The sequence below is a fragment of the Giraffa tippelskirchi genome, chromosome 3 (genome assembly GCF_054371585.1).
Source record: "Giraffa tippelskirchi isolate mGirTip1 chromosome 3, T2T-mGirTip1v1.2.pri, whole genome shotgun sequence".
Lineage (NCBI taxonomy): Eukaryota > Metazoa > Chordata > Mammalia > Artiodactyla > Giraffidae > Giraffa > Giraffa tippelskirchi.
The window spans coordinates 130,131,778-130,157,754 of record NC_137277.1 but is presented as its reverse complement, the minus strand read 5'-3'; the positions used below and the strand labels follow the sequence as shown (position 1 = coordinate 130,157,754).

Below are 25,977 nucleotides of genomic sequence, written 5' to 3'. Positions count from 1 at the left end.
AAACAGAACCACATGCTCACATCCCTCAGGAGCAGGTGCATTTATGCCCATACACTCATGCACATCCTGATCTGATACTGCTCAGAGGAGCCTGCTCCTTCCCAGAGGAAACTAATCTCATAGCAGAGTCCCTGTCAGTCTACAGAGACTGGTAATGATGCTTAGAGCTTTTCTGAATAACTCAAGGACTCCTGGGTGGCACTAGTGGTAAAGAACCTGCCTACCAATGCTGATTAGACATAAGAGATCCGGGTTTGATCCCTGGGATGGAAAGATGCCCTGGAGAAGCGCATGGCAACCCACTCCAGTATTCTTGCCTGGAGAATCCCATGGACAGAGGAGCCTAGCAGACTACAGTTCATAGGATCACACAGAGTCGGACATGACTGAAGTGACTTAGCATGCACAAGGACTCTCGAAGGTAGAAAATACAAATTCCCACAGTTCTCATGAGGACTTGGCCCAGTTGTTTCCTACCTTTGCTGCACATGGGAATCACCTAGGGAGATTCTGAAATACAGAAATCTGGGATCTGCCCCTGAGATCCTAATTTAGGTATTTGGGGGGCAGCATGGGCAGTAGAATTTTTAAAGCCCCCAGGGAATTTATGACAGCCAAGCTGAGAATGATGACTTGGTGATGACTTGGTTAGACAAGGCGGACACACCTGTGTAGAGCAGGCGAATGCCTACGGAAAGATTTTTCTGCCACATAGAAGTGCCTTCAATCTGGTCCTGGATTCCCCAAACCCTGGCATCTAGGGCCACTGTCTACTGCATCATGGTGCAAGGATTAGGCTGCAGGTTAATCTGTGAGAGGGAGGTGGGTTATTTACAGTGACTACTTTACGAACCTTTCTGGACAGCACGCTTCATGACATGAGGAATGAGCTTAGGACACTGGATTCCTTAGGGAGAAATAGTGGTAGAGAGGGGTGAAGGGGAGCCTCATTATTATGCTGAGTTCCAGGCCTTGCTGCCAAGCCATGGGCCAATATTTAGGGATGTGGGCCTATTCTCTTTCTCTTTTACTCCCAAAGTCACAGTGCTCCCACAGATACCATGGACAGAGTATACATTTTCTTCATGGATTGCTTCACCTTGGGGTATGCAAACCCCAGGGGGAATGGTCCTTTGGTGAACCCCCAGACAGTCAGAATCTTGAACAGCTTCCACCTCAGTAATTGAGGACTATGACAACTTTTGCAGATGACCTGTCGGGTTTGCAAAAACAAGACAGATTTGAGCAAATTGTCACCTTAAGTCATCGTCTCAGGAAAATGAAAGGAGGCTCTGTGGTTTGATTTCATCTCTCACCTTGACAGAAGGAGGCAATGCAGCAGCAGGGAGTGGATGAGCTTCTCCCAGGCCACCCAGTGTGGGTCACCCAGGAAAGTTACCATCATTTTACACCATCTGCTGGAGTGCCTGCAGGATCCATCCTGTCACCCAGCCTTCCAGACCTGTCCTTCAGACTTAATTACACTTCCTGGCAGATGGAGCAGGCTCAGTAATGAGAGGCTGTGTGGTACAGTGGTTAAAGACAGACTCTGGAGCCACATTGCTGGGGTCCAAAGCCTGGCTCTCCCACCATCTAGCCATGTGTCTGTGTACAAGTTCCTTAAGCTGTCTGTGCCTAATTTTTCATTTGTAAAGGGAAGATAGTTACATTTATATACCACATAGGGTTGTTGTGAGAATTAAATAAGCTATTGTATTTAAGAGTGTAAGCTATGATTATAAGAGCATAAGAAGCACTTAGTTACTTCACTTTATTGTTGAAGAGTCTAGATTGGATAATTGCCGGGAAAGATTATAGCTTTTCTGTTTAATTATTTGTTATTTCAGTCAATTCTGTGCATGCATGTTCAGTCATGTCTGACTCTCTGCGACCCCATGAACTATAGCCTGCCAGGCTACTCTGTCCATGGGATTCTTCAGGTAAGAATACTGGAGTGGGTTTTCACATTCAAGGGAGCAACCAATATCAGTCAGGACCATACAGAAAAGGAATAATACAAAGGAAAGAATAGACAGACTGGCTTGAAAAAAGAAGACCATAATAGGCCCCTAAACAACCTTCTAGATACGAGTGACCATGGGGCATATAAGTTGCTATAAAGGTGAAGATAATTATTGCAGTGATATTCCAAGCATTGTGCTACATGTTCTGTTTAACCCTCCTAACATTCTAAAGGTTAGTGTCATCAAACCCATTCAGGAGAGAGGCTCAGAGAAAGTAACTAACTTGTCCCAAATTACATGGTTAAAGAGCGATAGAGGTAGGATACAATTTCAGGTCAGTGTGACTTGATAGTCTGGACTTTTAGAGTAAAAACGATGGTACCATCAGAATCCAGCTGAATATTATTAACAATTTTTAACATATCATTTTGCTTGTCATACTCCTGTAACTAACTGTATCAGTTAGGGTTCAGAGAAACAGAACCAGTGGGAGACATATAAAAAATATTTATTATGAGGAACTGGTTTATGTGATTATGAGGGCTGGAAAGGCAAGTCTGAAATCCACAGGGAAGATCATCAGGAAGGGCAGGCTACTGAGCTGAAGCTAGTATTCACAGGCAGGATTTCTTCTTTCTTGGGAAAACCTCAGTTCTGCACTTAAAGTCTTTCAGTTGATTGAATCAGGCACACCCAGTTTATCTAGGATAGTCTACCTTACTTAATGTCAACAGACAATGGACTTTAATCACATCTACAAAATATTTTCTTCACAGCAATACCTAGATTAATGTTTGATTGAATAACTGAAGACTACAGCCTAGACAATTGACACATAAAAATGACCATCACAGTGCACCCCTTGCTAACTTAGGATACACACATCTTTTCTTAAACAAAATTAATCTCCAAATAAAGGCAGTAGCAAAGTTATATTTACACCTAAAATGATACAACTATTCAGCATACAACCAAAAAATGCTGTTTCCCTCGAAGAATGTGCAAAATCCTTGGATGACATTTACTCTTCTTCTTTGATATTTTATAACTTAAATACTGTGATATAAAGCTAACTATTATATATCTGGCTCTTTGTGACCTCATAGATTGTAACCTGTCAGGCTCCTCTGTCTATGGAATTCTCCAGGCAAGAATACTGGAGTGCTTTGCCATTTTCTACTCCAGGGGATCTTCCTGACCCAGGGATTGAACCCACATCTCTGGCATCTCCTGCAGTGGCAGATGGATTCTTTACCACTGTGCCACCTGGGAAGCCCAACTATTATTAGTAACTTAAATGATAAGGGGACAAGAAATGAAGAAAACAAAAACATTTTTTAGAACACGATTGAAACATATTCATAAAAAGTAAGGAATAAATACTTACAACTATTACAATCCTGGTTTCTGCAACCAGTTGTCCATTGTAGTTGCTATTTACAACTGTTTTCTTCCTGTGGATGCAGAGACTCTAGGAGCTCAAAGTGATCAAGTGGCAGTCTCAACTTCTAGTTCAAGGTAATCATTTTGTGTGGCCTGGGGAAAGCATTCCTCCCTTTGGAACTAAGTCCTTTAGACCAGCAGAGCCTAAGATCTCAGGCAAGGGAAGTGCAAGTTTTGCTAGTAACTCACTGGAAATAATAATGAATAAAGCCACTCTCATTTTCACCTCTTAATTCCTGGACCTATGAACACTGTCTACGGGAGAAACAGCAGGATATATTTAATATAGCCTCCTAAATACAGGACATTACCCTGCACCACTTGTATTGCCACCTAGTTGGCACCTGTAACTGGGTCTTCAGGCCATTCTTCCATTCTATCAAGCCATCTGTTCAGAATGACGGAGAATTCATTGAAATTAGAAAGTTCTATGAGCATGGGACCATTACCGCACTTCATTTTTTTGTGAAGTGATTCATCATATCAATATTGTGTGGAATACTATCATGTTGGTGGATAAGACATTATGTCAATCCATAGAGGATATATGTGGAAGAAGCACTGCATGCCAGAAATGAAAATATATATCCAGAGTAAATATAGTTAGAATAAGTGCTGTCTCTTCCATGCTGCTGCTGCTGCTGCTAAGTCGCTTTAGTCGTGTCCGACTCTGTGCGACCCCATAGACGGCAGCCCACCAGGCTCCTTCGTCCCTGGGATTCTCCAGGCAAGAATACTGGAGTGGGTTGCCATTTCCTTCTCCAGTGCATGAAAGTGAAAAGTGAAAGTGAAGTCGCTCAGTCGTGTCTGACTCTTCGCGACCCCACGGGCTGTAGCCTACCAGGCTCCTCCGTCCATGGGGTTTCCCAGGCAAGAGTACTGGAGTGGGGTGCCATTGCCTTCTCCGCTTCCATGATGAAGACAGTCTAATCAATCCACCTCCAGATACTTGGATGATTACCCTGGGAAAGGTGTCATATTAGATACTCAGTGTTGGTCTTTGCTGCAGGTAAAAGAGCACTCAGAAGTGGCTGTATCCAGATTGTCCTTGATGAATGGAAGTTCATGTTACTGAGCCTCTACTTAACCTCCGTTCCTTCCAGCATTACCACTTTGTGTCCATCAGGCCATGAGAGGAATAGCTGAGCAAAGATACTGACTATTATCCATAGAAGGGGTCATTCTATCCACTTCATTATTAAAATCTTTCTTCACCAAGGTCACACTTTGGTGAGCATTCAAAAGGGACAGAAATATCTTATTATTTGCCCATTCAAAGAAGTCTATCCACAGGCCTCTTCCTCAGACCTGCTTGTCATCAATTTCTAATCATATCCCTTCCAAGTCCCTGACTATTCATGCAAACTATTGGCTGAAGCCCATAAGTTCTCATGGACTTGTACCTTTGGTCATCCCTCCTCCTATGAACAATCAGTTGCACTAATCAAAGTTCTACCTGTCTTTTCATCCCTGTCTTTCAGAAATATTCCAGAAATGAGCTATAGTGTTGCACTGTCCATTTTCAGGTAATGCCTAGGGAAGAGGTAGAATCATTTGTTACCTAAGCCAGAGTTTTCTTTTCCTCAGTTAGCTGGTCATAGGAAACACTCCATGAGGTCAAGGGTGCAGGGTGAAGTAGAGAATGTTGCAGGAGGTGTAATCATTTTCACTTGGAGCATCTCTTCATGAAACTCGCTTGTGCCTTTCATACATGCTTGAGTCAGATATCTTATATGCCACTTCCATTTGGTAATAATATGCTCCTGTGGTTGATCAGTTTATAGTTTAGTGGGTTAGTTCATAATGGGCAGCTCAGGTCACATGGTAATTTGATGATCCATGATTAAGTAACTATTCAGTCTCCTAAATCCCAGGAGAAAGTTAAAAGCTGCTTCTCAAAAACAGAGTAGTTAGTCACAGAGAAGAGTTGGACTTTACCACAAAATCCTGAAAGTCTGTGCTGTGATTCACTTAAAGGGACCAGCCAAAGTCTCCAGACAGCATTTCTAATTGCAACTGATGCTTCAAACCCTGTAGGGTCTGCTAGATCAAGTGCCAGAGGAGTTTGTATAGCAGACTTCTTGTGTTCTAGACTCTACTCAAAGTTAATAACTTTTGAGATTACTCAGTATATGCGCTGGAGAAGCACACCCAAATGAGGAAAATGTTGTCTCAAAAACTGGAAGCCCACTGGCACTGTGCCTCTTTTTAGCTGTAGAATGGGCCAGATGAAATAACTATCCTTCTTCTTAGAAGGATATTTTAACATGTCCTCCCAACCCTGGACCCCATCAGCTTCACTGAGGTGAATTTTTGTTAGATTTATTTCCCACCTTCTGACATGCAAATGTCTTAACAATGTGGATAGAATAGTTGCTACTTCTGGCTTGTGCTCAGTCGCTGAGTTGTGTCCGACTCTTTACAATCCCATGGACTACAGAGGAGCCTGCCAGATTCCTCTGGCGGGGACTTAGTAGGGATTTCCTAGGCAAGAGTACTGGAGTGGGTTCCCATTTCCTTCTCCAGGGGATCCTCCCTACCGAGGGATCAAACCCATGTCTCCTGCAGCTCCTGAATTGGCAGGCAGATTCTTTACCACTGAGCCATACTTCCTGCTCAGTGGGTTCTATTGGCATGATATCTCAACGTAATGAACCAGCATGATGTCTTGTGAAAGTGAGAGGTGACCAAGGTCCCTATGGACTAAATCATGACATAGAACTGGAGAGTTGATAGATTACTGAAGTAGGACACGGAGGGTGTATTGTTGGCCTTGCCAGCTGAAAGCAAACTACTTTTGGCTATCTTTGCTAATAGGTTTCAAGAAAAAAAAAAGTGTTTGCCAGATCAATAGCTCCATAGCAAGTACCAGGGGATGTGTTAATTTGCTCAAGCAATGAAACTACATCTGGAACATCAATTGTAATTGGAATAACCATCTGATTAAGTTTATGATAATCCACTGTCATTCTCCAAGATCCATCTGTTTTCTGCACAGGCCAAATAGGAGATGTGAAAGGGAATGTGGCTGAAATCAACACTTCTGCACCTTTCAAGTCATGAATGGTGACAATAATTTCTCCAATTCTCCCAGGAATGCAGTATTGCATTTGCTTAGTATTGTAGGTAAAGATAGTTCTGGTGGCTTCCATTTGGCCTTTCCTACTATAATAGCCCTCACTCCACAGGTTGTGGAACCAACCTGAAGATTCTGACAGTTATGAGATTATGAATATACATATTCCTGTTGAGTATTCCAGGTCTGGGGAAATAAGCACAGGATGGATTCAGAGACCTCCAGGGCCCACTCTGATGTACCTGAGATAAATCTCTATTGGTCACCTGACCTTTATAAGGCCCTATGCTGGTGGGTTACAGTGATGCTTTGAGTCTCCAGGAATTAGTTCATAGCCAGTGTCCAGGTAGTTCTCAAAAGATCTGATTATTTCTCTTCCCCAGTGCACAGTCTCCCTTGTATATGGCCATAGGTCCCTTTGAGGTAGGCTGGGAAAAAAGTTAATAGCATAAGTTTTTGGTACTGTATTGAAGTTGTTCATCAAAAGAACCCCAACTCCCCTTCATTCAAGGGATTCTGAGTCTGTAAACTAACTCAAGTATGGAAATTGATTGACATGCTATGAGTCTCTTTTATGATGACTCAAGTTAGACTTCTGTTTATCTGAACTCTTTAGCTTATATCAATGAAATAAAAATCATAAACTGCCTATCTATTTCTTTTCTAGTGATACTAAGATCAACTAGTCAGTACCACATGTCTCTGTAAGTTAGACTGGTCTGATTACTACTTTGACCCTATTATCTATTACAGTAACCACACTCATCTTGCCTTATGTAATTAAGTACTGCCACTTGGTCCCTACCACTTGGGATTCAATGATCCACATTGTACTTAAAGATTCTAGTTCAATGATAACAGTTCTCATTATAATGTCTAATCTACAAAGAAAAGCAAGCACCGAAATCTTCAAGGATGCTGGGGATCCCATCACACAGTTGTTTCTCATAGCCAAGGTAAAAGGTGAAACCTTCCATGGTGGGTAAGTTGGTCTCACATGATGAATCCACTCTAACATTCCAATCTCCCTAAACCTTTAAAAAAATTTTGTATTGTAGTAACACTGATTTACATTCTTGTATTAGTTTTAGGTGATTCACAGCAAAATGAATCAGTTATACATATACTATTATTTTACAAGTCCCTAAACCTTTATAATAAGGAGATCCAACCAGTCCATCCTAAAGGAGATCAGTACTGAGTGTTCATTGGAAGGACTGATGTTGAAGCTGAAACTCTAATACTTTGGCCACCTGATGAGAAGAGCTGACTCATTTGAAAAGACCCTGATGCTGGGAAAGATTGAGGGCAGGAGGAGAAGGGGACAACAGAGGATGAAATGGTTGGATGGCATCACCAGCTCAATGGACATGGGTTTGGGTGGACTCCAGGAGTTGGTAATGGACAGGGAGGCTTGGCGTGCTGCGGTTCATGGGGTTGCAAAGAGTCGGACATGACTGAGCGACTGAACTGAACTGAAACCTTTATAGCACACCAAGACTGTTCTGAGACTTCAATTCATTCAATGTGAGCCACCTTTGGGTCTGTATTTCAGACAACCAAACATATTTTTAGAGTTCTTTTTAACCCTTCACACTAAAACATCTATGAATACCTAACACTCCTGACTTGAAGAGCCACCACCATGATAATAATTAACAGTCAAATAAAAATGTCTCAAGCCTCTATCACATTTGTTATCAGAGCCAACATCCTCCCAAAATTATTGTGCATTTTGAGGGGCTTAATGTTTTGTTCTGCCTTTCTTTTCCTCTTGAATGCTCAATCATCTTTCCTTCTATGGCTTTTATTTTTTACCTCTACCCTAAGTCAACCTAAATGTAGAACATAACTCCTCTCACTGTTTCCTCCTAAATATTTTCTTCCTAAGGAAGTTGTGTGCGAAAGGCTTAGGGGAATGTAGGGAGGCTATTTTACAATTCAAAACTGAACCTCCAGTTTGATGTTGAAAGTCCTCAACCTTTCCTACCTCTGGGATTTTTTCCTGAAGTATCTTCATCTCGTGTCCCAGGCGTTTTCCACGATGGCAGGACTTCTCTGCCCTGTCTCTTCTTGCGCCTCTTGACTTCTTTTAGTTTCTCAGTTCTAGGGACTCTTACCACCCTTCTCTCAGGCTACCCAGGCATCTTCAGACATTCCTATTTCATTATACCTGCCAACTTTTTGTTTGTTTTGCTTCCTTCCTCTGCTTGTGGTGGTCTTAAAAACAAAAGCCCAAAACTCGCTAGAGCATCTTTAGCAAACTCAAGGCCATAGATCCTTTCTGGGCGCCCCTTTCACTCATTTCCTTGGCATGCACATTCTGGTGTGTGCTATCTTGCATGGCTGCATTCTCTCAACCATCATGCTGCACATTCTTTAATTTTTTTTCCCCCATGTTTCTTGACCTAAGCTGAGTCTTTTAATTTCAAGGAGGGAAGTCAAGTGTCAAATGTGGCCTTTCCCAAGTCTTGCTTACAGAAAGTGCAGCAATCCCCTGAAGTGACTGGCAATGCTGTTTTGGGACCAAATGCAGACAGCAGCTGCAGATGGTGTGATGGAGAGATAGTGTACATAAGGCATCTCCCGCCAACCCTGGACATTCAGGCCCAGCCTTGCCACCAGACTCCTGGCTCCTAGTCAAGACCCCAGCCTTCTCCCATGAAGGCTGTGTGGGATTGCATCCAGATACCTTAGGAGACTGTCTGGCAACCTGTTCTCCCAGCATGAAATGCCTCCCTTCCCTGGCCTTGGAGACAGCCTGGAACTGAAGGAAGAATGCTTGACAGAATGAAGGTCTCAGGGTCTGTCTGAATCTCATAGTCTCCAGGAGAACCTTGCTTTTCTTAAGCTTTTTAGGTGAAGAAGTCCAGCTTCTACCACTAATTCTGTGGATCTTGAGTCTTTTACTTTGCTCTCTGAAAATCAGCCTCACAACAATCACTTGTGGGGCATGTTTGTAGCTTTAACGGTTCAGCATCAATTACCCGCTTCTTCTGGGAATAACACCTCAAAGTTCCTTTGTCTATACCTGGCTCAGTCCATGTAGGTCTGATGTGACGCCTGATCCCAGATAAAGAGAACATCACCCATAATGGACCAGCCAGTATTTTGCATTCCTTCAGTCACAGGGATTGGTTCAGGCATGAGCATGTGACCCAGGTCTAACCAATCAATGTAATTTCATTGCTGTGATCAGAGTTATTTCAGTATTGAACAAATGATTCAAATTCTTCCAATGAGAGTGAGTTCTTCAGCTTACAATGTAGCGCTTTGGGGTTGGGGGTAGGGAATGCTCAGTTTTCAGCTGGATTTAAAATGGGGAAGAAGTAGGACCAGGGTTTTTGGCACCATTTGCCACTAAATGGTCTCTGAGAATAAAACCAACATGGTGAGCACAGCCCAGAGAGTAACTGGGTCCTGATGACATCATTTTATTTCTGGGATCAAACACTATCTGAAATTATTTATACTCTTGAATTTTCTTTCCCATTACATAAGACAAAATGCTTTTCATACTTAAGCAATTTGATTCTGATTTAAAGAGTTTTAATATGCCCTCCATGTCACTTTCAAATGCAAACTTCATGTATTCAACCTCATTTGAGGCTAGATGATAAATTTTCTGTTTGTAACTCAGGCCAAGATTCTGGAAGTTGAGTTTAGTCAAGAAAGTGAAATTGCCAGGTTCAGGTGTCTGCAACATTTCATTTTCAGTAGTTATTGTAAAAAACTTGAATAGTGCCTACTCAAGTGTTTTGTCCATTTTTAAAAAATTGGCTTACCTGTATTTTTTAATTAATTCATAGAAGTTGTTTATTCTGATTATCAATTCTTTCATCAGATATATGTTTGCAAATTTCTTTTCTATAGCTTCTCTTTTACAGCCTCAATGATAACTTTTGATGAACAAAAATTCTTAATTTTACCAAAATCCAATTTATCAGTGTTTACCCTTATATGTGGGACTTCCTGGTGGCTCAGTGATAAAGAATCTGCCTGTCAATGCAGAAGATGCAGGTTCGATCCCTCGGTAGGGAAGATCCCCTGGAAGAGGAAATGGCAACCCATTTCAGTATTCTGGAGGTCTGGAACAACTTTAGTTAAATTTATTCCTAAGTATTTGATGATTTTGATGCTATTGTATATGTTTGTATTTAAAATTTTTAATTCCTAATTATTTCTGCTGTTGTGTTTGTTTGTTGCTTAGTTGCTAAGTCATCTCTGACTCTTTTGTGACCTTATGGACTCTAGTCCTGCTAGGCTCCTCTGTCCAAAGAATTTCCCAGGCAAGGATACTGGAGTGGGTTGCCATTTTCTTCTCCAGGGGATCTTCCCAACTGAGGGAACAAACCCGTCTTCTGCATTCACACTGAATCACCTGAGAACCAGGAATTATTTCTGCTAGTGTAGAGTAACATTGATGTAATTAATGTTTTGACTCTACATCCAAAAATATTTTTGAAATCACTTATGAATTCTAATACTTTATATGTATATGCTTTGGGTTTTTAAAAATTTATTTATTTTTTAATTGAAGGATAATTGTTTTACAGAATTTTGTTGTTTTCTGTTAAACATCAACATGAATCAGTCATAGGTGTACATATGTCTGCTTTGGGATGTTTAACACACAAAAATACACCATCTGAAGATACAGTCAGTTTTATTTATTCCTCTTTAATATTTATTTATTTTTCTTAACCTATTATACTAGTAAGGACCTTCAGTACAATACTGAATATAAAGGTAATAGCAGACATCCTTAACCTCAGTCCTATTCTCAGACAGAAAGCTCATTATTTTAACACTGTGTAAGATGTTTGATGTACTCTAATAGAGTACATTCTATTTTCTCCTTACTAAAGGTGTTTTTTTTTCTTTTTTTCTTTCTTCTTTTAAATCATGAATGAATAGGTGTTGAAAGTTATTAATTGCTCTTTCTGTCTTTATTGAGGTGATCATGTAATTTTTCTCCTTTATGTTTTAATATGGTAAGTTACATAGATTTTTTAATGTTAAATCAAGTTTGCATTCTTGATAATCTTTTTTTCCCCCCTCTCTGAGGCATTTTATTTGTATGTATTACATCCCTAGAAAAAGAATCCAATGATTTTCCCTCCTGTATGTTTTCGTCTTGCTTCTTTTTTTTTTTAATTTTTTTAAAATAAATTTATTTATTTTAGTTGGGGGCTAATTACTTTACAATATTGTAATAGTTTTTGCCATACATTGACATGAATCAGCCATGGGTTTACATGTGTTCCCCTTCCTGGACCCCCCACCCACCTCCCTCCCCATCCCATCCCTCTGGGTCATCCCATTGCCCCGGCCCTGAGCCCTTGTCTCATGCATCGAACATGGAATGGTGTTCTGTTTCACATACGATAATATACATGTTTCAATGCTATTCTCCCAGAACGTCCCACCCTCACCTTCTCCCTCAGAGTCCATAAAATTGTTCTATGCATCTGTGTCCCTTATTCTGTCTCGCATATAGGGTTATCGTTACCATCTTTCAAATTCCATATATATGCATTAGTATACTGTATTGTTGTTTTTCTTTCTGGCCGTCTTGCTTCTTCATGGTCCATGATGCCAGCTGAGGTTGTCAGTACAATGAAACCAAACTGACGGGATAGGAGCAGGTTATTCTGCCATTTTTCTAGATCTTTGAGTTGCACATCACATCTGGGGCTGATCACTCCACACTTATTTAGCCTGCCTGTGAGGTTCACAACAATTTTCCCAGCCCTGTGATCATCAATGATTTCAAATTCGCCAATGTAACCATGCTTCATCATCACTGTTAGAAACCTGACGATGACTTTGGAGCACGGCCTAATAAGGACCTGGCGTTTGCCTCTCTTTACGGCATTGTTGATACTCGTGAGAGCATCAGCCAGGACATTCATGTGCATCATTCTGGCGGCACGGAAAGATGGTTGAAAGAGTTGATAAATTATCTTTTGGCATAGGTTTAATTGGTTGGATTAACTGGTAGATCAATTGGTAGATTTAATTGGTTAATATTTTTCTTGTTCTTGGGATATCTGTTCATGATAGATACTGGTCTATATTTTGTTTAGTATTTCAGGTTTAGTATTACAATTATGCAGGATTCATAAAACAAGTTTGAAGTGTTCCATCTTTTACTATGCTTTAGAAGAGTTTAAGTAAAATTGGTATTATTTTTTCCTTTAATGTTTGGGGTAATTCAATAATATAGTTATTTGGGCATGGAATTATTTTTGGTCAAAGTTTTATATTACAGATTCATTTTCTTTAATAAATAAGAATTATCTAGATTATTCTATTTTTTGTTGTGTACATTTGAAAAGTGTGACCAGGGAATTTGCCCATTTTATTTTCTAAATTTTCAACTTTATTGGCAAATAAAAATTATGAAATTTTTAATATCTCTTGACTCTATAATAATATCCCCCTTTTCATTTCTGATATTTAGTCTTCTCTCTCTCGGTCATCTTGCTAGGGGTTTATCAGTTAATCCTTTTAACTTGACTTTATTGATGCTCTTCATTGTATGTTGGCTTTTAATTTTATTGATTTCTGCTCTTCTTGTTTTTGTTTTAGTTTCTCTGGATTTAAGTAAAATAACTTTCTTGAGATGGAGAGTAGATTGTTGCTTTTTATCCTCTTTTGCTAATATATGCACTTAAGGCTACAAATTTCCCTCTAAGCACTGTTTCAGCTTTATCCTCCAACACTGATATGTCATCTTTTGAGTCAGACACATTTCAAATTATTTTCTAATATATATTGTGATTTATTCTTTGGCCCATGGATTATTTAAAAGCATACTGCTTCATTTAAAAACATCTGGAAAGAGAACAAGATGGCAGAGGAGTAGGTGGATGTGGAGTACATCTCTCTCCAAGGATACATCAGGAATACACCTTCAGACACAGAAGTGCATGCAGAAAACCATCTGAGAGTGGACAGGAGTACCTGACCAGAGGAAAAGAATATATAGAGCCACACAACACTCCGTAGGAGGAAGGAGCTAGGGGGAAAAGCAGGAGTGTTAGTAGGGCTGGACCTGCCCTCAGCAGGTGGGGGAACTGAAGCAGAGGTCCGATCCCCACATCAGGGCAATTGTCTGAGTCAGAGGAGTGACATTTAAGTCTGAGAGTGAAACAGCTAATCTGTGGCAGCCTAAATGGAATGGGAATCAGACAGTCTTAGCCATAGTCATACATATCCCACACAGGGACGCAGGTTCCCTGGAAGACACAGCAGCTGGGAGCCGGGGTTTAGGGACTGTGGAGCAATCTCAGGGTGAGGGCTCCTGTTGACTGTGGAGAGACAGATGGAGAGTATGTGAGAGAGGAGATTGTGGTGGGAAATGCCTGTGGGGGAAAGCTGGGCAGCCACAGAAGCAAGGAGATACTGCTGAGTCACGCATAGGGGGTGGAGCCATGACCATAGCCTCTCTCTCACCACAAGCCAGCATTGACAACTGAACAATTGAAAGCTGGCCCATCAAATGCCTGATGCACTGAACTACAGAGTAGGACCCCACCCAGGGTGCTCCTTTAAGTGACTGATGCACCGAGCTACAGAGTAGGACCCCAGCCAAGGGTGCCCCTCTATGTGCCTGATGCTCTGAACAACAGAGAAGGGCCCCAAGCAAGGGAGCCCTGTAACTGCCTGAATGGGCAGAACTACGGAGAAAGACTGGCCAAAGAGGCCTTCTGATGGCCAGTTACAAGAGACTTGAAGAAAGACTCTGAGAGGGCCATGATTCCTGCAGTGGAGGCAGTCCGTGTCCCTGCACACTTGGTGCCACCAGGGTCCCTGCAAGCCAAGCAACTCTGCCACCTTCACACTCAACCCTCATTGTGGCAGAGCTGCCACAGGCAAATAAAAAAAAGTCTTGCATCTATGCTTGCAGGGTCACTTCGGTCATGTCCAACTTTTGAGACCCTGTAGACTGTGGCCTGCCAGGCTTCTCTGTCAAGCAGAGATGGAAATAAAACCACAATTGAAACCCAGGGGCGGTATGGCTAAGAAAAAAGACCCAAAACCTTCCCAAACTAACAAAGACTAAATACAAAGAAAGAATATTAGAAACACCAAGAGAGAAGCAAAAAGTAACATGCAAGGGAAACCCCAAACACTTAATAGCTGATCTTTCAGCAGGCCAGAAGGGAATAGCAGGATATATTCAAAGTGCTGAAAGGGAAAAATCTTCAACCAAGATTACTGTACCTGGCAAGGATCTCATTCAAAATTGATGGAGAAATCAAAAGATTTTCAGATAAGCAAAAGTTAAGAAAATTCAGTACCACTAAACCAGCTTTACAACAAATGTTAAAGGGACTTATATAGTCAAGAAATACAAGAGAAGAAAAAAGATCTACAAAATCAACCCCAAATAATTAAGAAAATAGCAATAGGAATGTATATATTAATAATTGCTTTAAATGTAATTGGACTAAATGCTCCAACCAAAAGACACAGACTGGCTGAATGGATACAAAAACAAGACCCATATATATGCTGTCTACAAGAAACCCACTTTAGACTTTAAGACACATATAGACTGAAAGTGAGAGTATGGAAAAATACATTCCATGCAAATAGGAAGCAAAAGAAAGTTGGAGTAGTAATCCTCACATCAGACAAAATAGGCCTTAAGATAAAGAATATTACAAGAGATAAGGAAGGACACTACATAATGATCAAGGGGTCAATCCAAGAGGAAGACATACCAATTGTAAATATCTATGCACCTAATATAGAATCATCTCAATACATAAGACAAACACTAACAGACATAAAAGGAGAAACTGACATAACGGGGTAATAGTAGGAGACTTTAATACCCCACTCACACCAATGGACAGATCATCAAAACAGAAATTAATAAGGAAACACAAGTCTTAAATGATACATTAGATGAGATGGGTCTCATTGATATCTTCAGGACATTCCATCCAAATGCAGAAGAATACATCATCTTCTCAAGTGCACATGGAACATTCTCCAGGATAGACCACATCTTGGGTCACAAATCAAACCTCAGTAAATTTAAGAAAATTGAAATCATGTCAAGCATCTTCTTCAACCTCACTGCTATGAGACTAGATATCAATTACAAGGAAAAAACTGTAAGAAATGCAAACACATGGAGATGAAACAACACATTTCTAATAACCAACAGGTTACTGAAGAAATCAAAAGGGAAATAAAAAAATTTCTAGAAACAAATGACAATGAAAACATAACAACTCAAAACCTATGGGATGCAGCAAAATCAGTTCTAAGAGTTAAGTTTATAGCAATATAATCCTACCTCAAGAAACAAGAAAAGCATCAAATGGACAACCTAACTTTACACCTAAAGCAACTGGAAAAAGAAGAACAAAAAACCCCCAAAATTAGTAGAAGGAAAGAAATCATAAAGATGAGAGCAGAAATTTAAAAAAGAAATGAAAGAAACAATAGTTAAGATTAATAAAACTGAAAGCTGATTCTTTGAGAAGATAGGCAAAATTGACAAACCTATAGCCAGACTCATCAGGAAAAAAAGAGGGAAGAATCAAATCAACAAAATTAGAAATGAAAAAGGAGGAGTTACAACAGACGATGCAGAAATATAAAGGATTATAAGAGACTATTATGAACAATTATATGGCAATAAAATGGATAACCTGAAAGAAATGGACAGATTCTTAGAAAAATTCAATCTTCCAAGACTGAACCAGGAAGAATAGAAATTATGAACAACCCAATTACAAACACTGAAATTGAAGCTGTGATCAAAAATATCCCAAAAAACAAAAGCCCAGGACCAGATGGCTTCACAGGAGAGTTCTATCAAACATTCAGACAAGAGATAATGCCTATCCTTCTAAAACTCTTTTTAAAAATTGTAGAGGAAGGAACATTTCCAAACTCATTCTACAAGGCCATCATCACCCTGATACCAAAACCAGACAAAGACAACACACAAAAAATGAAAACTACAGGCCAATAACACTGATGAACATAGATGCAAAAATCCTCAACAAAATTTTAGCAAACAGAATTCAGCAACACATCTAAAAGCTCATACACCATGATCAAGTTGGGTTTATTCCAGGAATGCAAGGATTCTTCAATATATGCAAATCAATCCATGTGATACACCATATTAACAAATTGAAAGATAAAAACCATACGAAAGCCTTTGACAAGATTCAGCCCCCATTTATGATTAAAACTCTTCAAAAAATGGGCATAGAAGGAACCTGCCTCAACATAGTAAAGGCCCTGTATGATAAGCCTACAGTAATCATTATTCTTAAAGGTGAAAAACTGAAAGCATTCCCCCTAAGATCAGGAACAAGACAAGGGTGTCCAGTTTAACCACTATTATTCAACATAGTTCTGGAAGTCCTAGCTATACCAATCAGAGAAGAAAAAGAAATAAAAGGAATCCAGGTCAGTAAAGGAGAAGTAAAACTCTCACTGTTTGCAGATGACATGATACTGTACATAGAAAACCCCAAGGATAGTATCAGAAAATTACTAGAGCTAATCAGTGAATTTAGCAAAGTGGCAAGATACAAAATCAATACACAGAAATCACTTGCATTTCTATATACTAACAATGAAAAATCAGAAAGAGAAATTCAGGAATTAATCCCATTACCCACTGCAACAAAAAGAATTAAATATCTAGGAAAAAACTTACATAAGGAGACAAAAGAACTATATAAAATAAGACACTAATGAAAGAAATCTAAGATGACATAAACAGATGGTGAGAGATTCCATGTTCCTAGGTAGGAAAAATCAATATTGTAAAAATGACTGTCCTACCAAACACAATCTACATATTCAAAGTGATCCCTAGCAAATTACCAATGGCATTTTCACAAAATCAGAACAAAAATTTTCACAATTCATATGGAAACACAAAAGACCCTGAATAGCCAAAGCAGTTTTGAGAAACAAGAATGAAGCTGGACCTTCCTGACTTCAGATTATACTACAAAGCTACAGTTATCAAGACAGTATGGTACTGGCACAAAAGCAGAAATATAGACCTATGGAACAAGATAGAAATCCCAGAAATAAACCCAAGTACCTATGGGTGCCTTATTTTTGACAAAGGAGGCAAGAACATATAATGGGGCAAAGACAGCCTCTTTAATAAATGGTGCTGGGAAAACTAGACAGCAACATGTAAAAGAATGAAATTTGAACACTTCTTAACACCATACACAAAGATAAACTCAAAATGGATTAAAGACCTGAATGTAAGACCAGAAACTATAAAACTCTTAGAGGAAAACATAGCCAGAACACTTGATGACATAAATCAAAGCAAGATCCTCTATGACCCACCTTGTAGAGTAACAGAAATAAAAAAAAAATAGTAAACAAGTGGGACCTGATTAAACTTAAAAGCTTTTGCTCAACAAAGGAAACTACAAGAAAGGTAAAATGAATGGGAGAAAATAATAGCAAATGAAACAACTGACAAGGGATTAATTTCCAAAATATACAAGTAGCTCAATACCAGGAAAACAAACAACCCAATGAAAAAGTGGGAAAAAGACCTAAACAGACATTTCTCCAAAGAAGACATACAGCTGGCTAACAAACACATGAAAAGATGCTAAACATCGCTCATTATTAGAGAAATGCAGATCAAAACTATAATGAGATATCACGTCTCACTGGTCAGAATGGCCATCATCAAAAAGTCTACAAACAATAAATGCTGGAGAGGGTGTGCAGAAAAGGGAACACTCTTGCATTGCTGGTGGGAATGTAAATTGATACAGCCACTATGGAAGACGGTATTTAGATCAGTTCAGTTCAGTCATTCAGCCGTGTCCGACTCTTTGTGACCCCATGAATCGCAGCACGCCAGGCCTCCCTGTCCATCACCAACTCCTGGAGTTTACCCAAACCCATGTCCATCGAGTCGGTGATGCCATCCAACCATCTCATCCTCTGTCATCCCCTTCTCCTCCTGCCCCCAATCCTTCCCAGCATTAGGGTCTTTTCCAATGAGTCAACTCTTCGCATGAGGTGGCCAAAGTATTGGAGTTTCAGCTTCAACATCAGTCCTTCCAATGAACACTCAGGACTGATCTCCTTTAGGATGGACTGGTTGGATCTCCTTGCAGTCCAAGGGACTCTCAAGAGTCTTCTCCAACACCACAGTTCAAAAGCATCAATTCTGTGGCACTCAGCTTTCTTCACCGTCCAACTCTCACATCCATACATGACCACTGGAAAAACCATAGCCTTGACTAGACGGACCTTTGTTGGCAAAGTAATGTTTCTGCTTTTAAATATGCTATCTAGGTTGGTCATAACCTTCCTTCCAAGGAGTAAGCGTCTTTTAATTTTATGGCTGCAATCACCATCAGCAGTGATTTTGGAGCCCAAAAAAATCAAGTCTGACACTGTTTCCACTGTTCCCCCATCTATTTCCCATGAAGTGATGGGACCAGATGCCATGATTTTAGTTTTCTGAACGTTGAGCTTTAAGCCAACTTTTTCACTCTCCTCTTTCACCTTCATCAAGAGGCTCTTTAGTTCTTCTTCACTTTCTGCCATAAGGGTGTTGTCATCCGCATATCTGAGGTTATTGATATTTCTCCCGGCAATCTTGATTCCAGCTTGTGTTTCTTCCAGCCCAGCTTTTCTCATGATGGAAGACGGTATGGCGATTCCTTAAAAAACTAGGAATAAAACCGTCATATGACCTAGCAATCCCACTCCTAGGCATATACCCTGAAGAAACCAAAATTGAGACACATGTATCCCACTGTTCATTGCAGCACTATTTACAATAGCTAGAACATGGAAGCAACTTTTATGTCCATTGACAGATGAATGGATAAAGAAGTTGTGGTACATATATACAATGGAATATTACTCGGCCATAAAAAGGAGCACATGTGAGTCAGTTCTAATGAGATGGATGAACCCAGAGCCTGCTATACAGAATGAAGTTAGTCAGAAAGTGAAAGATAAATATCATATTCTAACGCATATATACAGAATCTAGGAAAAGGGTACTGAAGAATTTATTTACAGGGCTACAATGGAGAACCGCAGAATTGATGCTTTTGAACTGTGGTGTTAGGGAATTCTCTTGAGAGTCCCTTGGACTGCAAGAAGATCCAATCAATCCATCCTAAAAGACATCAATCCTGGATGTTCATTGGAAGGACTGATGTTGAAGCTGAAACTCCAATACTTTGGCCACCTCATGAGAAGAGTTGACTCATTGGAAAAGACCCTAATGCTTGGTAAGATTGGGGGCAGGAGGAGAAGGGGATGACAGAAGATGAGATGGTTGGATGGCATCACCGACTTGATGGACATGGGATTGGGTGGACTCCGGGAGTTGGTGATGGACAAGGAGGCCTGGCGTGCTGCAATTCATGGGGTCTCAAAGAGTTGGACACGACTGAGCGACTGAATTGAACTCAACTGACAATGGAGAAACAGACATAGAGAACAGATTAATGGACCTGGGGAGAGTGGTGGAGAGGGTGAGATGTATGGAAAGAGTAACATGGAAACTTGTATTAGCATATGTAAAATGGATAGCCAATAGGAGCTTTCTGTATGGCTCAGGAAACTCAAACATGGGCTCTGTATCAACCTAGCTAGATGGGATGGGGAGGGAGATGGGAGGGAGATTCAAAAGAGAGGAGATTTATGGATACCTATGGCTGATTCATGTTGAGGTTTGACAGAAAACAACAAAATTCTGTAAAGCAATTATCCTTCAATAAAAATAAATAAATTAAAAAAAAACTGGAGAGTTTTTAAGTTATCTTTTGTCTCTGAATTCTTTCTTAGATCCACTGTCAGAAAATATACTCTGTGATTGCAGCCTTTTAATATTTGGTGATATTTTCTTTGGTGTTACTCGCTCACTTGTGTCCAACTCTCTGAAACCCTGTGAGCTGTAGCCCACCAGGCTCCTCTGTCCATGGAAGTCTCCAGGCAAGAATACTGAAGTGGGTTGTCATTTCCCCCTCCAGGGGATCTTCCTGACCCAGGGATCGAACCCACATCTCCCACTTTGCAGGCGGACTCTTTACCATCTGAGCCACCGCGGTGTATTGTCAATTTTGGTAGGTCTTTTGCATACGATTAAAAAGAATGTTTATTCTCCAGTTGTTAGGTGTAATGTTCTACATATGTTATTGGCATTTATCCTGGCTTGGTATTCTCTGATCTTCCTGGATCTGTGTTTTGGTAGTCTGACATTAATTTGAGGAAATTCTCAGTCATTATTGTTTCAAATATTTCCTCTGTTCCCTTCTCTCTTTTTTCTCCTTCTGGTATTCCCATTATGGGTATATCACACCACACCTTTTGCAGTTGTCTCACAGTCCTTGGGTATTCTCTTCTCTTCTGTATTTTTTTTTCCCCCAATCCCAGTCTTTGTTCTCTTTGCTCTTCCAGTTTTGAAGTTTCTATTGATACATTGTCAAGCTTGTTCCTCAGCCTTGTCTAGCTTACTAGTAAGCCCATCAAAGGCATCATTCATTCAAGTTGGTGTTTTGGTGTTTTCGTTTTGTTATAGTATTTTTATCTCTAGCATTTCTTTTTGGTTCTTCTTAGGATTTCCATATCTCTGTTTACATTACCCATCTTTTGCTGCATGCTTTCTACTTTATCCATTAGAAACTTTAGCATATTACTCATAATTGTTTTAAATTTCCAGTCTGATAATTCCAAAATTTCTTCATGTCCTGTTCAGATGTTTGCTCTGTCTCTTTACTTTGTATTTTTTACCTTTTTGTATGTCTTATAATTTTTTTCTTGATAGCTTAACATTATATACCAGGTAAAAGAAACTGTTGTAAACAGGCCTTTAGTAATGTGGTGAGGTGTTGGAGAAGATGAAGAACTCTGTAGCCTATGATGAGGTCTCAGTATTTTACCTCTGAATTTTTACACTTCACCAGTATTCAGGGTTTTTTTTCTCACTGCTATGTGGGACAGGATGACTGAAGTAGGTTCAGGTTTGGTATTTCCCTTCTCCCATGTGAAATACTAGTGCTGACTGAGTTGGGTATTTTCTTTCCCCCGGTCTTGTGAGCTCTCATACTACCCCAGCAGGTTGATCTCTGGTTAACTAGTTTACCCTGAGGGCAGGATGTGTTAAGATGAACACAGTACCTGAGCATATTCATACTGATTCTCTACCCTTACTGGAAGCACACTGGGATTTTTCTCTGATATTTCCTTTGAGGACCTAGTCAAATTTTCTGCAGGTAAAACTTACAAAAGTTTGGGGGAACACCTATAACTTGGTTCCCCTGGAGTTTTTAACTCTCAGAGTTGTCCACACTGAGCCTTCAATAGTTTGCCAATTATAGTTTAGGTTATTCTACCCTGGTACTGGTTATATTGGTTTTTGCTTGTCAATCTCTGCTCTGGCAGGCCTTGAATCCCAGTATTTACCTCTCTGTCTCTCCAGTCTTGGGGGCAATGGTTTGCCCTGTGTTCTCCCCTCTCTTATAGAGCTAAGATTTGTTAATATTTCAGTCTGTTCAGCTCTTTATTTGTTAGGATGAAGTAGTGACTTCTAAGCTCTGTCCATGAGAAATCAGAAACTAGAAGTCAATATACTGTTTAGGTATTTTAGTTTATTCTGCATTTTGAGCCATCAGTACACCCTTATTGACATTTTGCTAATTTTAAAAGATATATGTTAATGTCTCTAGCAGAGATAGTGGATTTATCTATTTCTCCTTTCCATTTTGTCAATTTTTTGCTTTATATATTACAAAGCAATGCTATTAGATGCATCCAGATTTAGAACTGTAGTTGATTTAGTTGATTTTACCCTTTAATCATTGTGAAATATCCCTCTGTGTCTCTATTAATATTTCTTGCATTCATGTCTACATTATCTGATATAATATAGCCCTATCTAAGACAATCTAAAATATATTTCAGAGTTGGAGATAAATATATACATATATGAATTGTTATTGTAGATATTATGACATCCATCCTTAAATCTACCTTTAATCATGTCTTTTATTCTTCTTGTACAATATAGGAACCTTGAAATACTTTAACTTCATTTACCCTCCCTCATTGTGATTTGTCCTATAGATAGCATGTATTTTAATTCTATAGAAATTTTAACCCCCCAATATACTATTATTATTTTAAAAGCGAATATTACTTGTTGCTGTTGTTTCGTTGCTCAGTCATGTCCAACTCTTTGCAACCCCATGGACTACAGCACACCAGGCTTCCCTGTCCTTCACTATCTCCCAGAGTCTGCTCAAACTCATGTCCATTCAGTCTATGATGCCATCCAACCATCTCATTCTCTGTCATCCTCTTCTCCTCCTGCCCTCAATCTTTCCCAGCATTAGGGTCTTTTCCAATGAATCAGCTCTTGCCATCAGGTGGCCAGAGTATTGGAACTTCAGCATCAGTCCTTGCAATGGGTCTTCAGGGTTGATTTCCTTTAGGATTGACTGGTTTGATCTCCTTGCTGTCCAAAGGACTCTCAAGGGCCTTCTCCAGCACCACAATTCGAAAGTATCGGTTCTTGGGCACTCAGCCTTCCTTATGGTCCAATTCTCACATCCATACGTGACTACTGGAAAAACCATAGCTTTGACTAGATGGGCCTTTGTGGGCAAAGTGATGTCTCTGCTTTTTAATGCGCTGTCTAGGTTTGTCATAGCTTTTCTTCCAAGGAGCGAGCGTCTCTTAATTTTATGGCTGCAGTCATTGTCTACAGTAATCTTGGAGACCAAGAAAGTAAAGTCTGTCATTGTTTCCATTATTTCCCCATCTGTTTGCCACGTTTATTTAACAAGATCCCTCCTCTTCAGTGGGTTCTGAGATCAAGGGTTTTCTCCTTAACACTGTAACTTTGTGGAAATTTGTCTCACTTTTATTAACTTTTCAGTATTTACTTGGCTTATCAATACATAACTTAAATGTTGACAAATGACCTGAGAAGAAATTGTAAACAAAATGCCAACCTCGTGGTATTAGTTTGCTAGGATTGCTATATTAAGATACCACAAACTGGTTGCTTAACCAATAGAAATTTATTATCTGACAGCTCTGGCTAGAAGTCTAAAATTAAGGTATTGACAGGGCCATTCTCCCCCTGAAGATGCTACAAAAGAATGAGGTTTAGGAGGGTTTGTAGCACCCAAGGTTGCCATGACTACCAATCTCAAGGCCCCTGTGGCCACCTTGGCTGCTGAGCCCATGATGCTGTCGCTTGTGGATCGTTTCCTTACTCACTGGTACAAAGCAGGCCAAGGGAAAGGCATTTGCAGAGATGTGGAAAAACAGCAGGATGTCAAAGGAAAACCCTGTGAGGACCACTGTATACTATAACACTCTAACCGAATACATGTCATCATGTTGACAGGATCTCATTCAGTTCTTCAAAGTGGGAAAAAAAAATTAAAAGCATTTTTTGATCAAATCAGTACCAACTGTAGCAGACTTCAGAACAAAGTCTCTGGGAAATTTAAGCAGGGGACACAGTTTCTCACAGAACTTGCACCTCTGTGTAAGATTTACTGCTCAGGTAGAGAAGAATATACCATATCTAACAGTGTTAGAGGATGGTTGATGGAAGTAAATGTAAACATTATCCATAAACCTTGTGTTCTTCAAGAGAAGCCATCCGCCGAAGGCTACATTGTAGTTGTGCTACCCAAATTTGAAGAAAAAAAAGCAAAACAGAAGGGTTACTGACCCAAGAAGAATATGAAGAAATTATAGTGAAACACATCAAAGCCACAGCAGCTACCTCATTAGGGGTGAGGACTGAGATGGAGTAAAAAGCAACACGGCAACCTTTCCTTACCGGGCCTACTAGTCAGTACACTAAAGAAGAACCTGCACTGGTGAAGTATACTTCACACCTGGTCATCCACAGGGAGGCCTGATCATAAAACCTGACCTAATTTTCCTTCTTTGTCTTGCATAACAAGCCTTGATTCTGTTTTGTCTTCAACCTCCCAGATCTGCCTGCCCATGTACTCACTCTCTTCTTCTCTTACTTTTTTCTTTCTAACAACTGACAAGCTAGAGATGTTTTTCTGTTTAAAAACCAACAAACAAAGCATTTTGAGGAAAATTTGAAAAGACAGAAAAATAAGAATAATTTACCCATCATCCTGTTTAAAAAAAAAGATAAGTTTTAGGCCTCTCTCTTAGCTTCTGGTAGTTCCTTGGCTTGGGGGAGCATATCTTCACATGGTACTCTCCTCATGTCTAAATTTCTTCTTTTTATAAGTACACAGTCCTATTGGAATAGAGTTATATCCTTCTCTGGTATGATGTCTCCTTACTAATTACATCTGCAAAGACCCATTTTCCAAATAAGGTCACATTCTGAGATACTGGGGATTAGGACTTCCATATATCAATCTGGGGAGGGAACATAATTCAACCCATAATATTGAAATCAAAGCACTTGTGTTTCCTTCTGTATCTTTGTCTCTAAGTCTTGGCTTCCCTTACTGCTCTCCAGTGTCTTTAAGCGTTTTTTCAGATTATACTCTGTTTTTATAATTGTTTTCATAGAGAATTAATGATACTAGCTACTCCACGATTGACTCTATACTAGCTACTTTAAACTTAAAACTTAAGTATAACTAACGCAATTTTAACATGGCATGTGGTTCTTCATTTGAAGATTGAAAGAGAGTAATACAATGAGTATATCAGGCACATGATATGCATAGTAACTGGTGAAGAAACAGTTGAAGGGTTTCTTGGTTGGAGAAAAGAGCTATTGGAATACAAGGCAAGGAAATTCAGACAATAATCACATGAATCCTGTAGTAACCTACATGTTTAGGGAGTCTATGCAGGATGAACTCACTCTGGTTTCATCATTGTTGTGCTGGAAATTGATTTAACCCCTAGGCAAGCATCTCCTTAGGTGAATTGGTTACCTTCTTGTGATTGGCAATTGGTTACCCATATTTACTTCCCAGTGTTGCAGGTAAAACCCCCACCATTTAGCTGCCTAACACCTCCAACTCTATAAAAACTGAGCCTTTGCTACCCTCTCATTATTCCCAAGTTTGGTTTCTCTCATCCTGGACTCAACATCACAAATTTTCTCTCATCCCATGTGTCATTATATCAGTTCCCTGGAATCTCCTCACCTCATTCCTTCGATTTGAAGCTCTTGACTTGAGGTTCTACCTGTGATGTTTTCCCTCTTCAGTACGATCTAGATTTCACTAACAGCTATGCTGCAGTTGAATGACTCAAGTAAACATCTACCCTGTGACTGTCCCACATCCCTTTCTTCACTATGACCCTCAAAGTCAGACCCTCCCTAGGCTCATCTCAGGTCCACAAGCAGTTCCTAAATTAACTAAAAAAAAAAACCAAAAAACTGAGGGATTTAATCTCCATGCTCATTATCTCTTGGGAAGTCAGTGAATATCATTATTTCTTTGAGTTGATCTCTTTCTTCTTCTTAGCATT

The 25,977-nt window shown here is 39.8% G+C and overlaps 1 protein-coding gene and 1 pseudogene across 1 annotated transcript; one reads left to right on the top strand and one right to left on the bottom strand.

Annotated features, from left to right (window-relative positions):
- Positions 1-11,543: 11,543 nt before the first annotated feature.
- LOC145540297 (small ribosomal subunit protein uS8-like) lies at positions 11,544-12,407 on the bottom strand. Its single transcript, XM_081574554.1, has 2 exons — positions 12,055-12,407; positions 11,544-11,619 (listed from the first exon to the last, which is right to left on the bottom strand). The coding sequence occupies exons 1-2, from the start codon at positions 12,405-12,407 to the stop codon at positions 11,577-11,579; spliced, it is 396 nt and encodes a 131-aa protein (XP_081430680.1). The 3' UTR covers positions 11,544-11,576.
- An 11,272-nt stretch (positions 12,408-23,679) lies between these two features.
- On the top strand, positions 23,680-24,311 carry LOC145540465 (protein Abitram pseudogene; annotated as a pseudogene).
- The last annotated feature ends 1,666 nt before the right edge of the window (positions 24,312-25,977 follow it).

What these genes read in the sequence shown, in the direction of transcription:
- LOC145540297 (XM_081574554.1), bottom strand. Translation starts at nt 12,407, where the DNA reads ATGATGCACATGAATGTCCTGGCTGATGCTCTCACGAGTATCAACAAT. An exon ending in GACCATGAAGAAGCAAGACG is followed by an intron (nt 11,620 to 12,054) that starts GCCAGAAAGAAA and finishes AAAAGAAGCAAG; the next exon opens with ACGAAAACATACAGGAGGGA.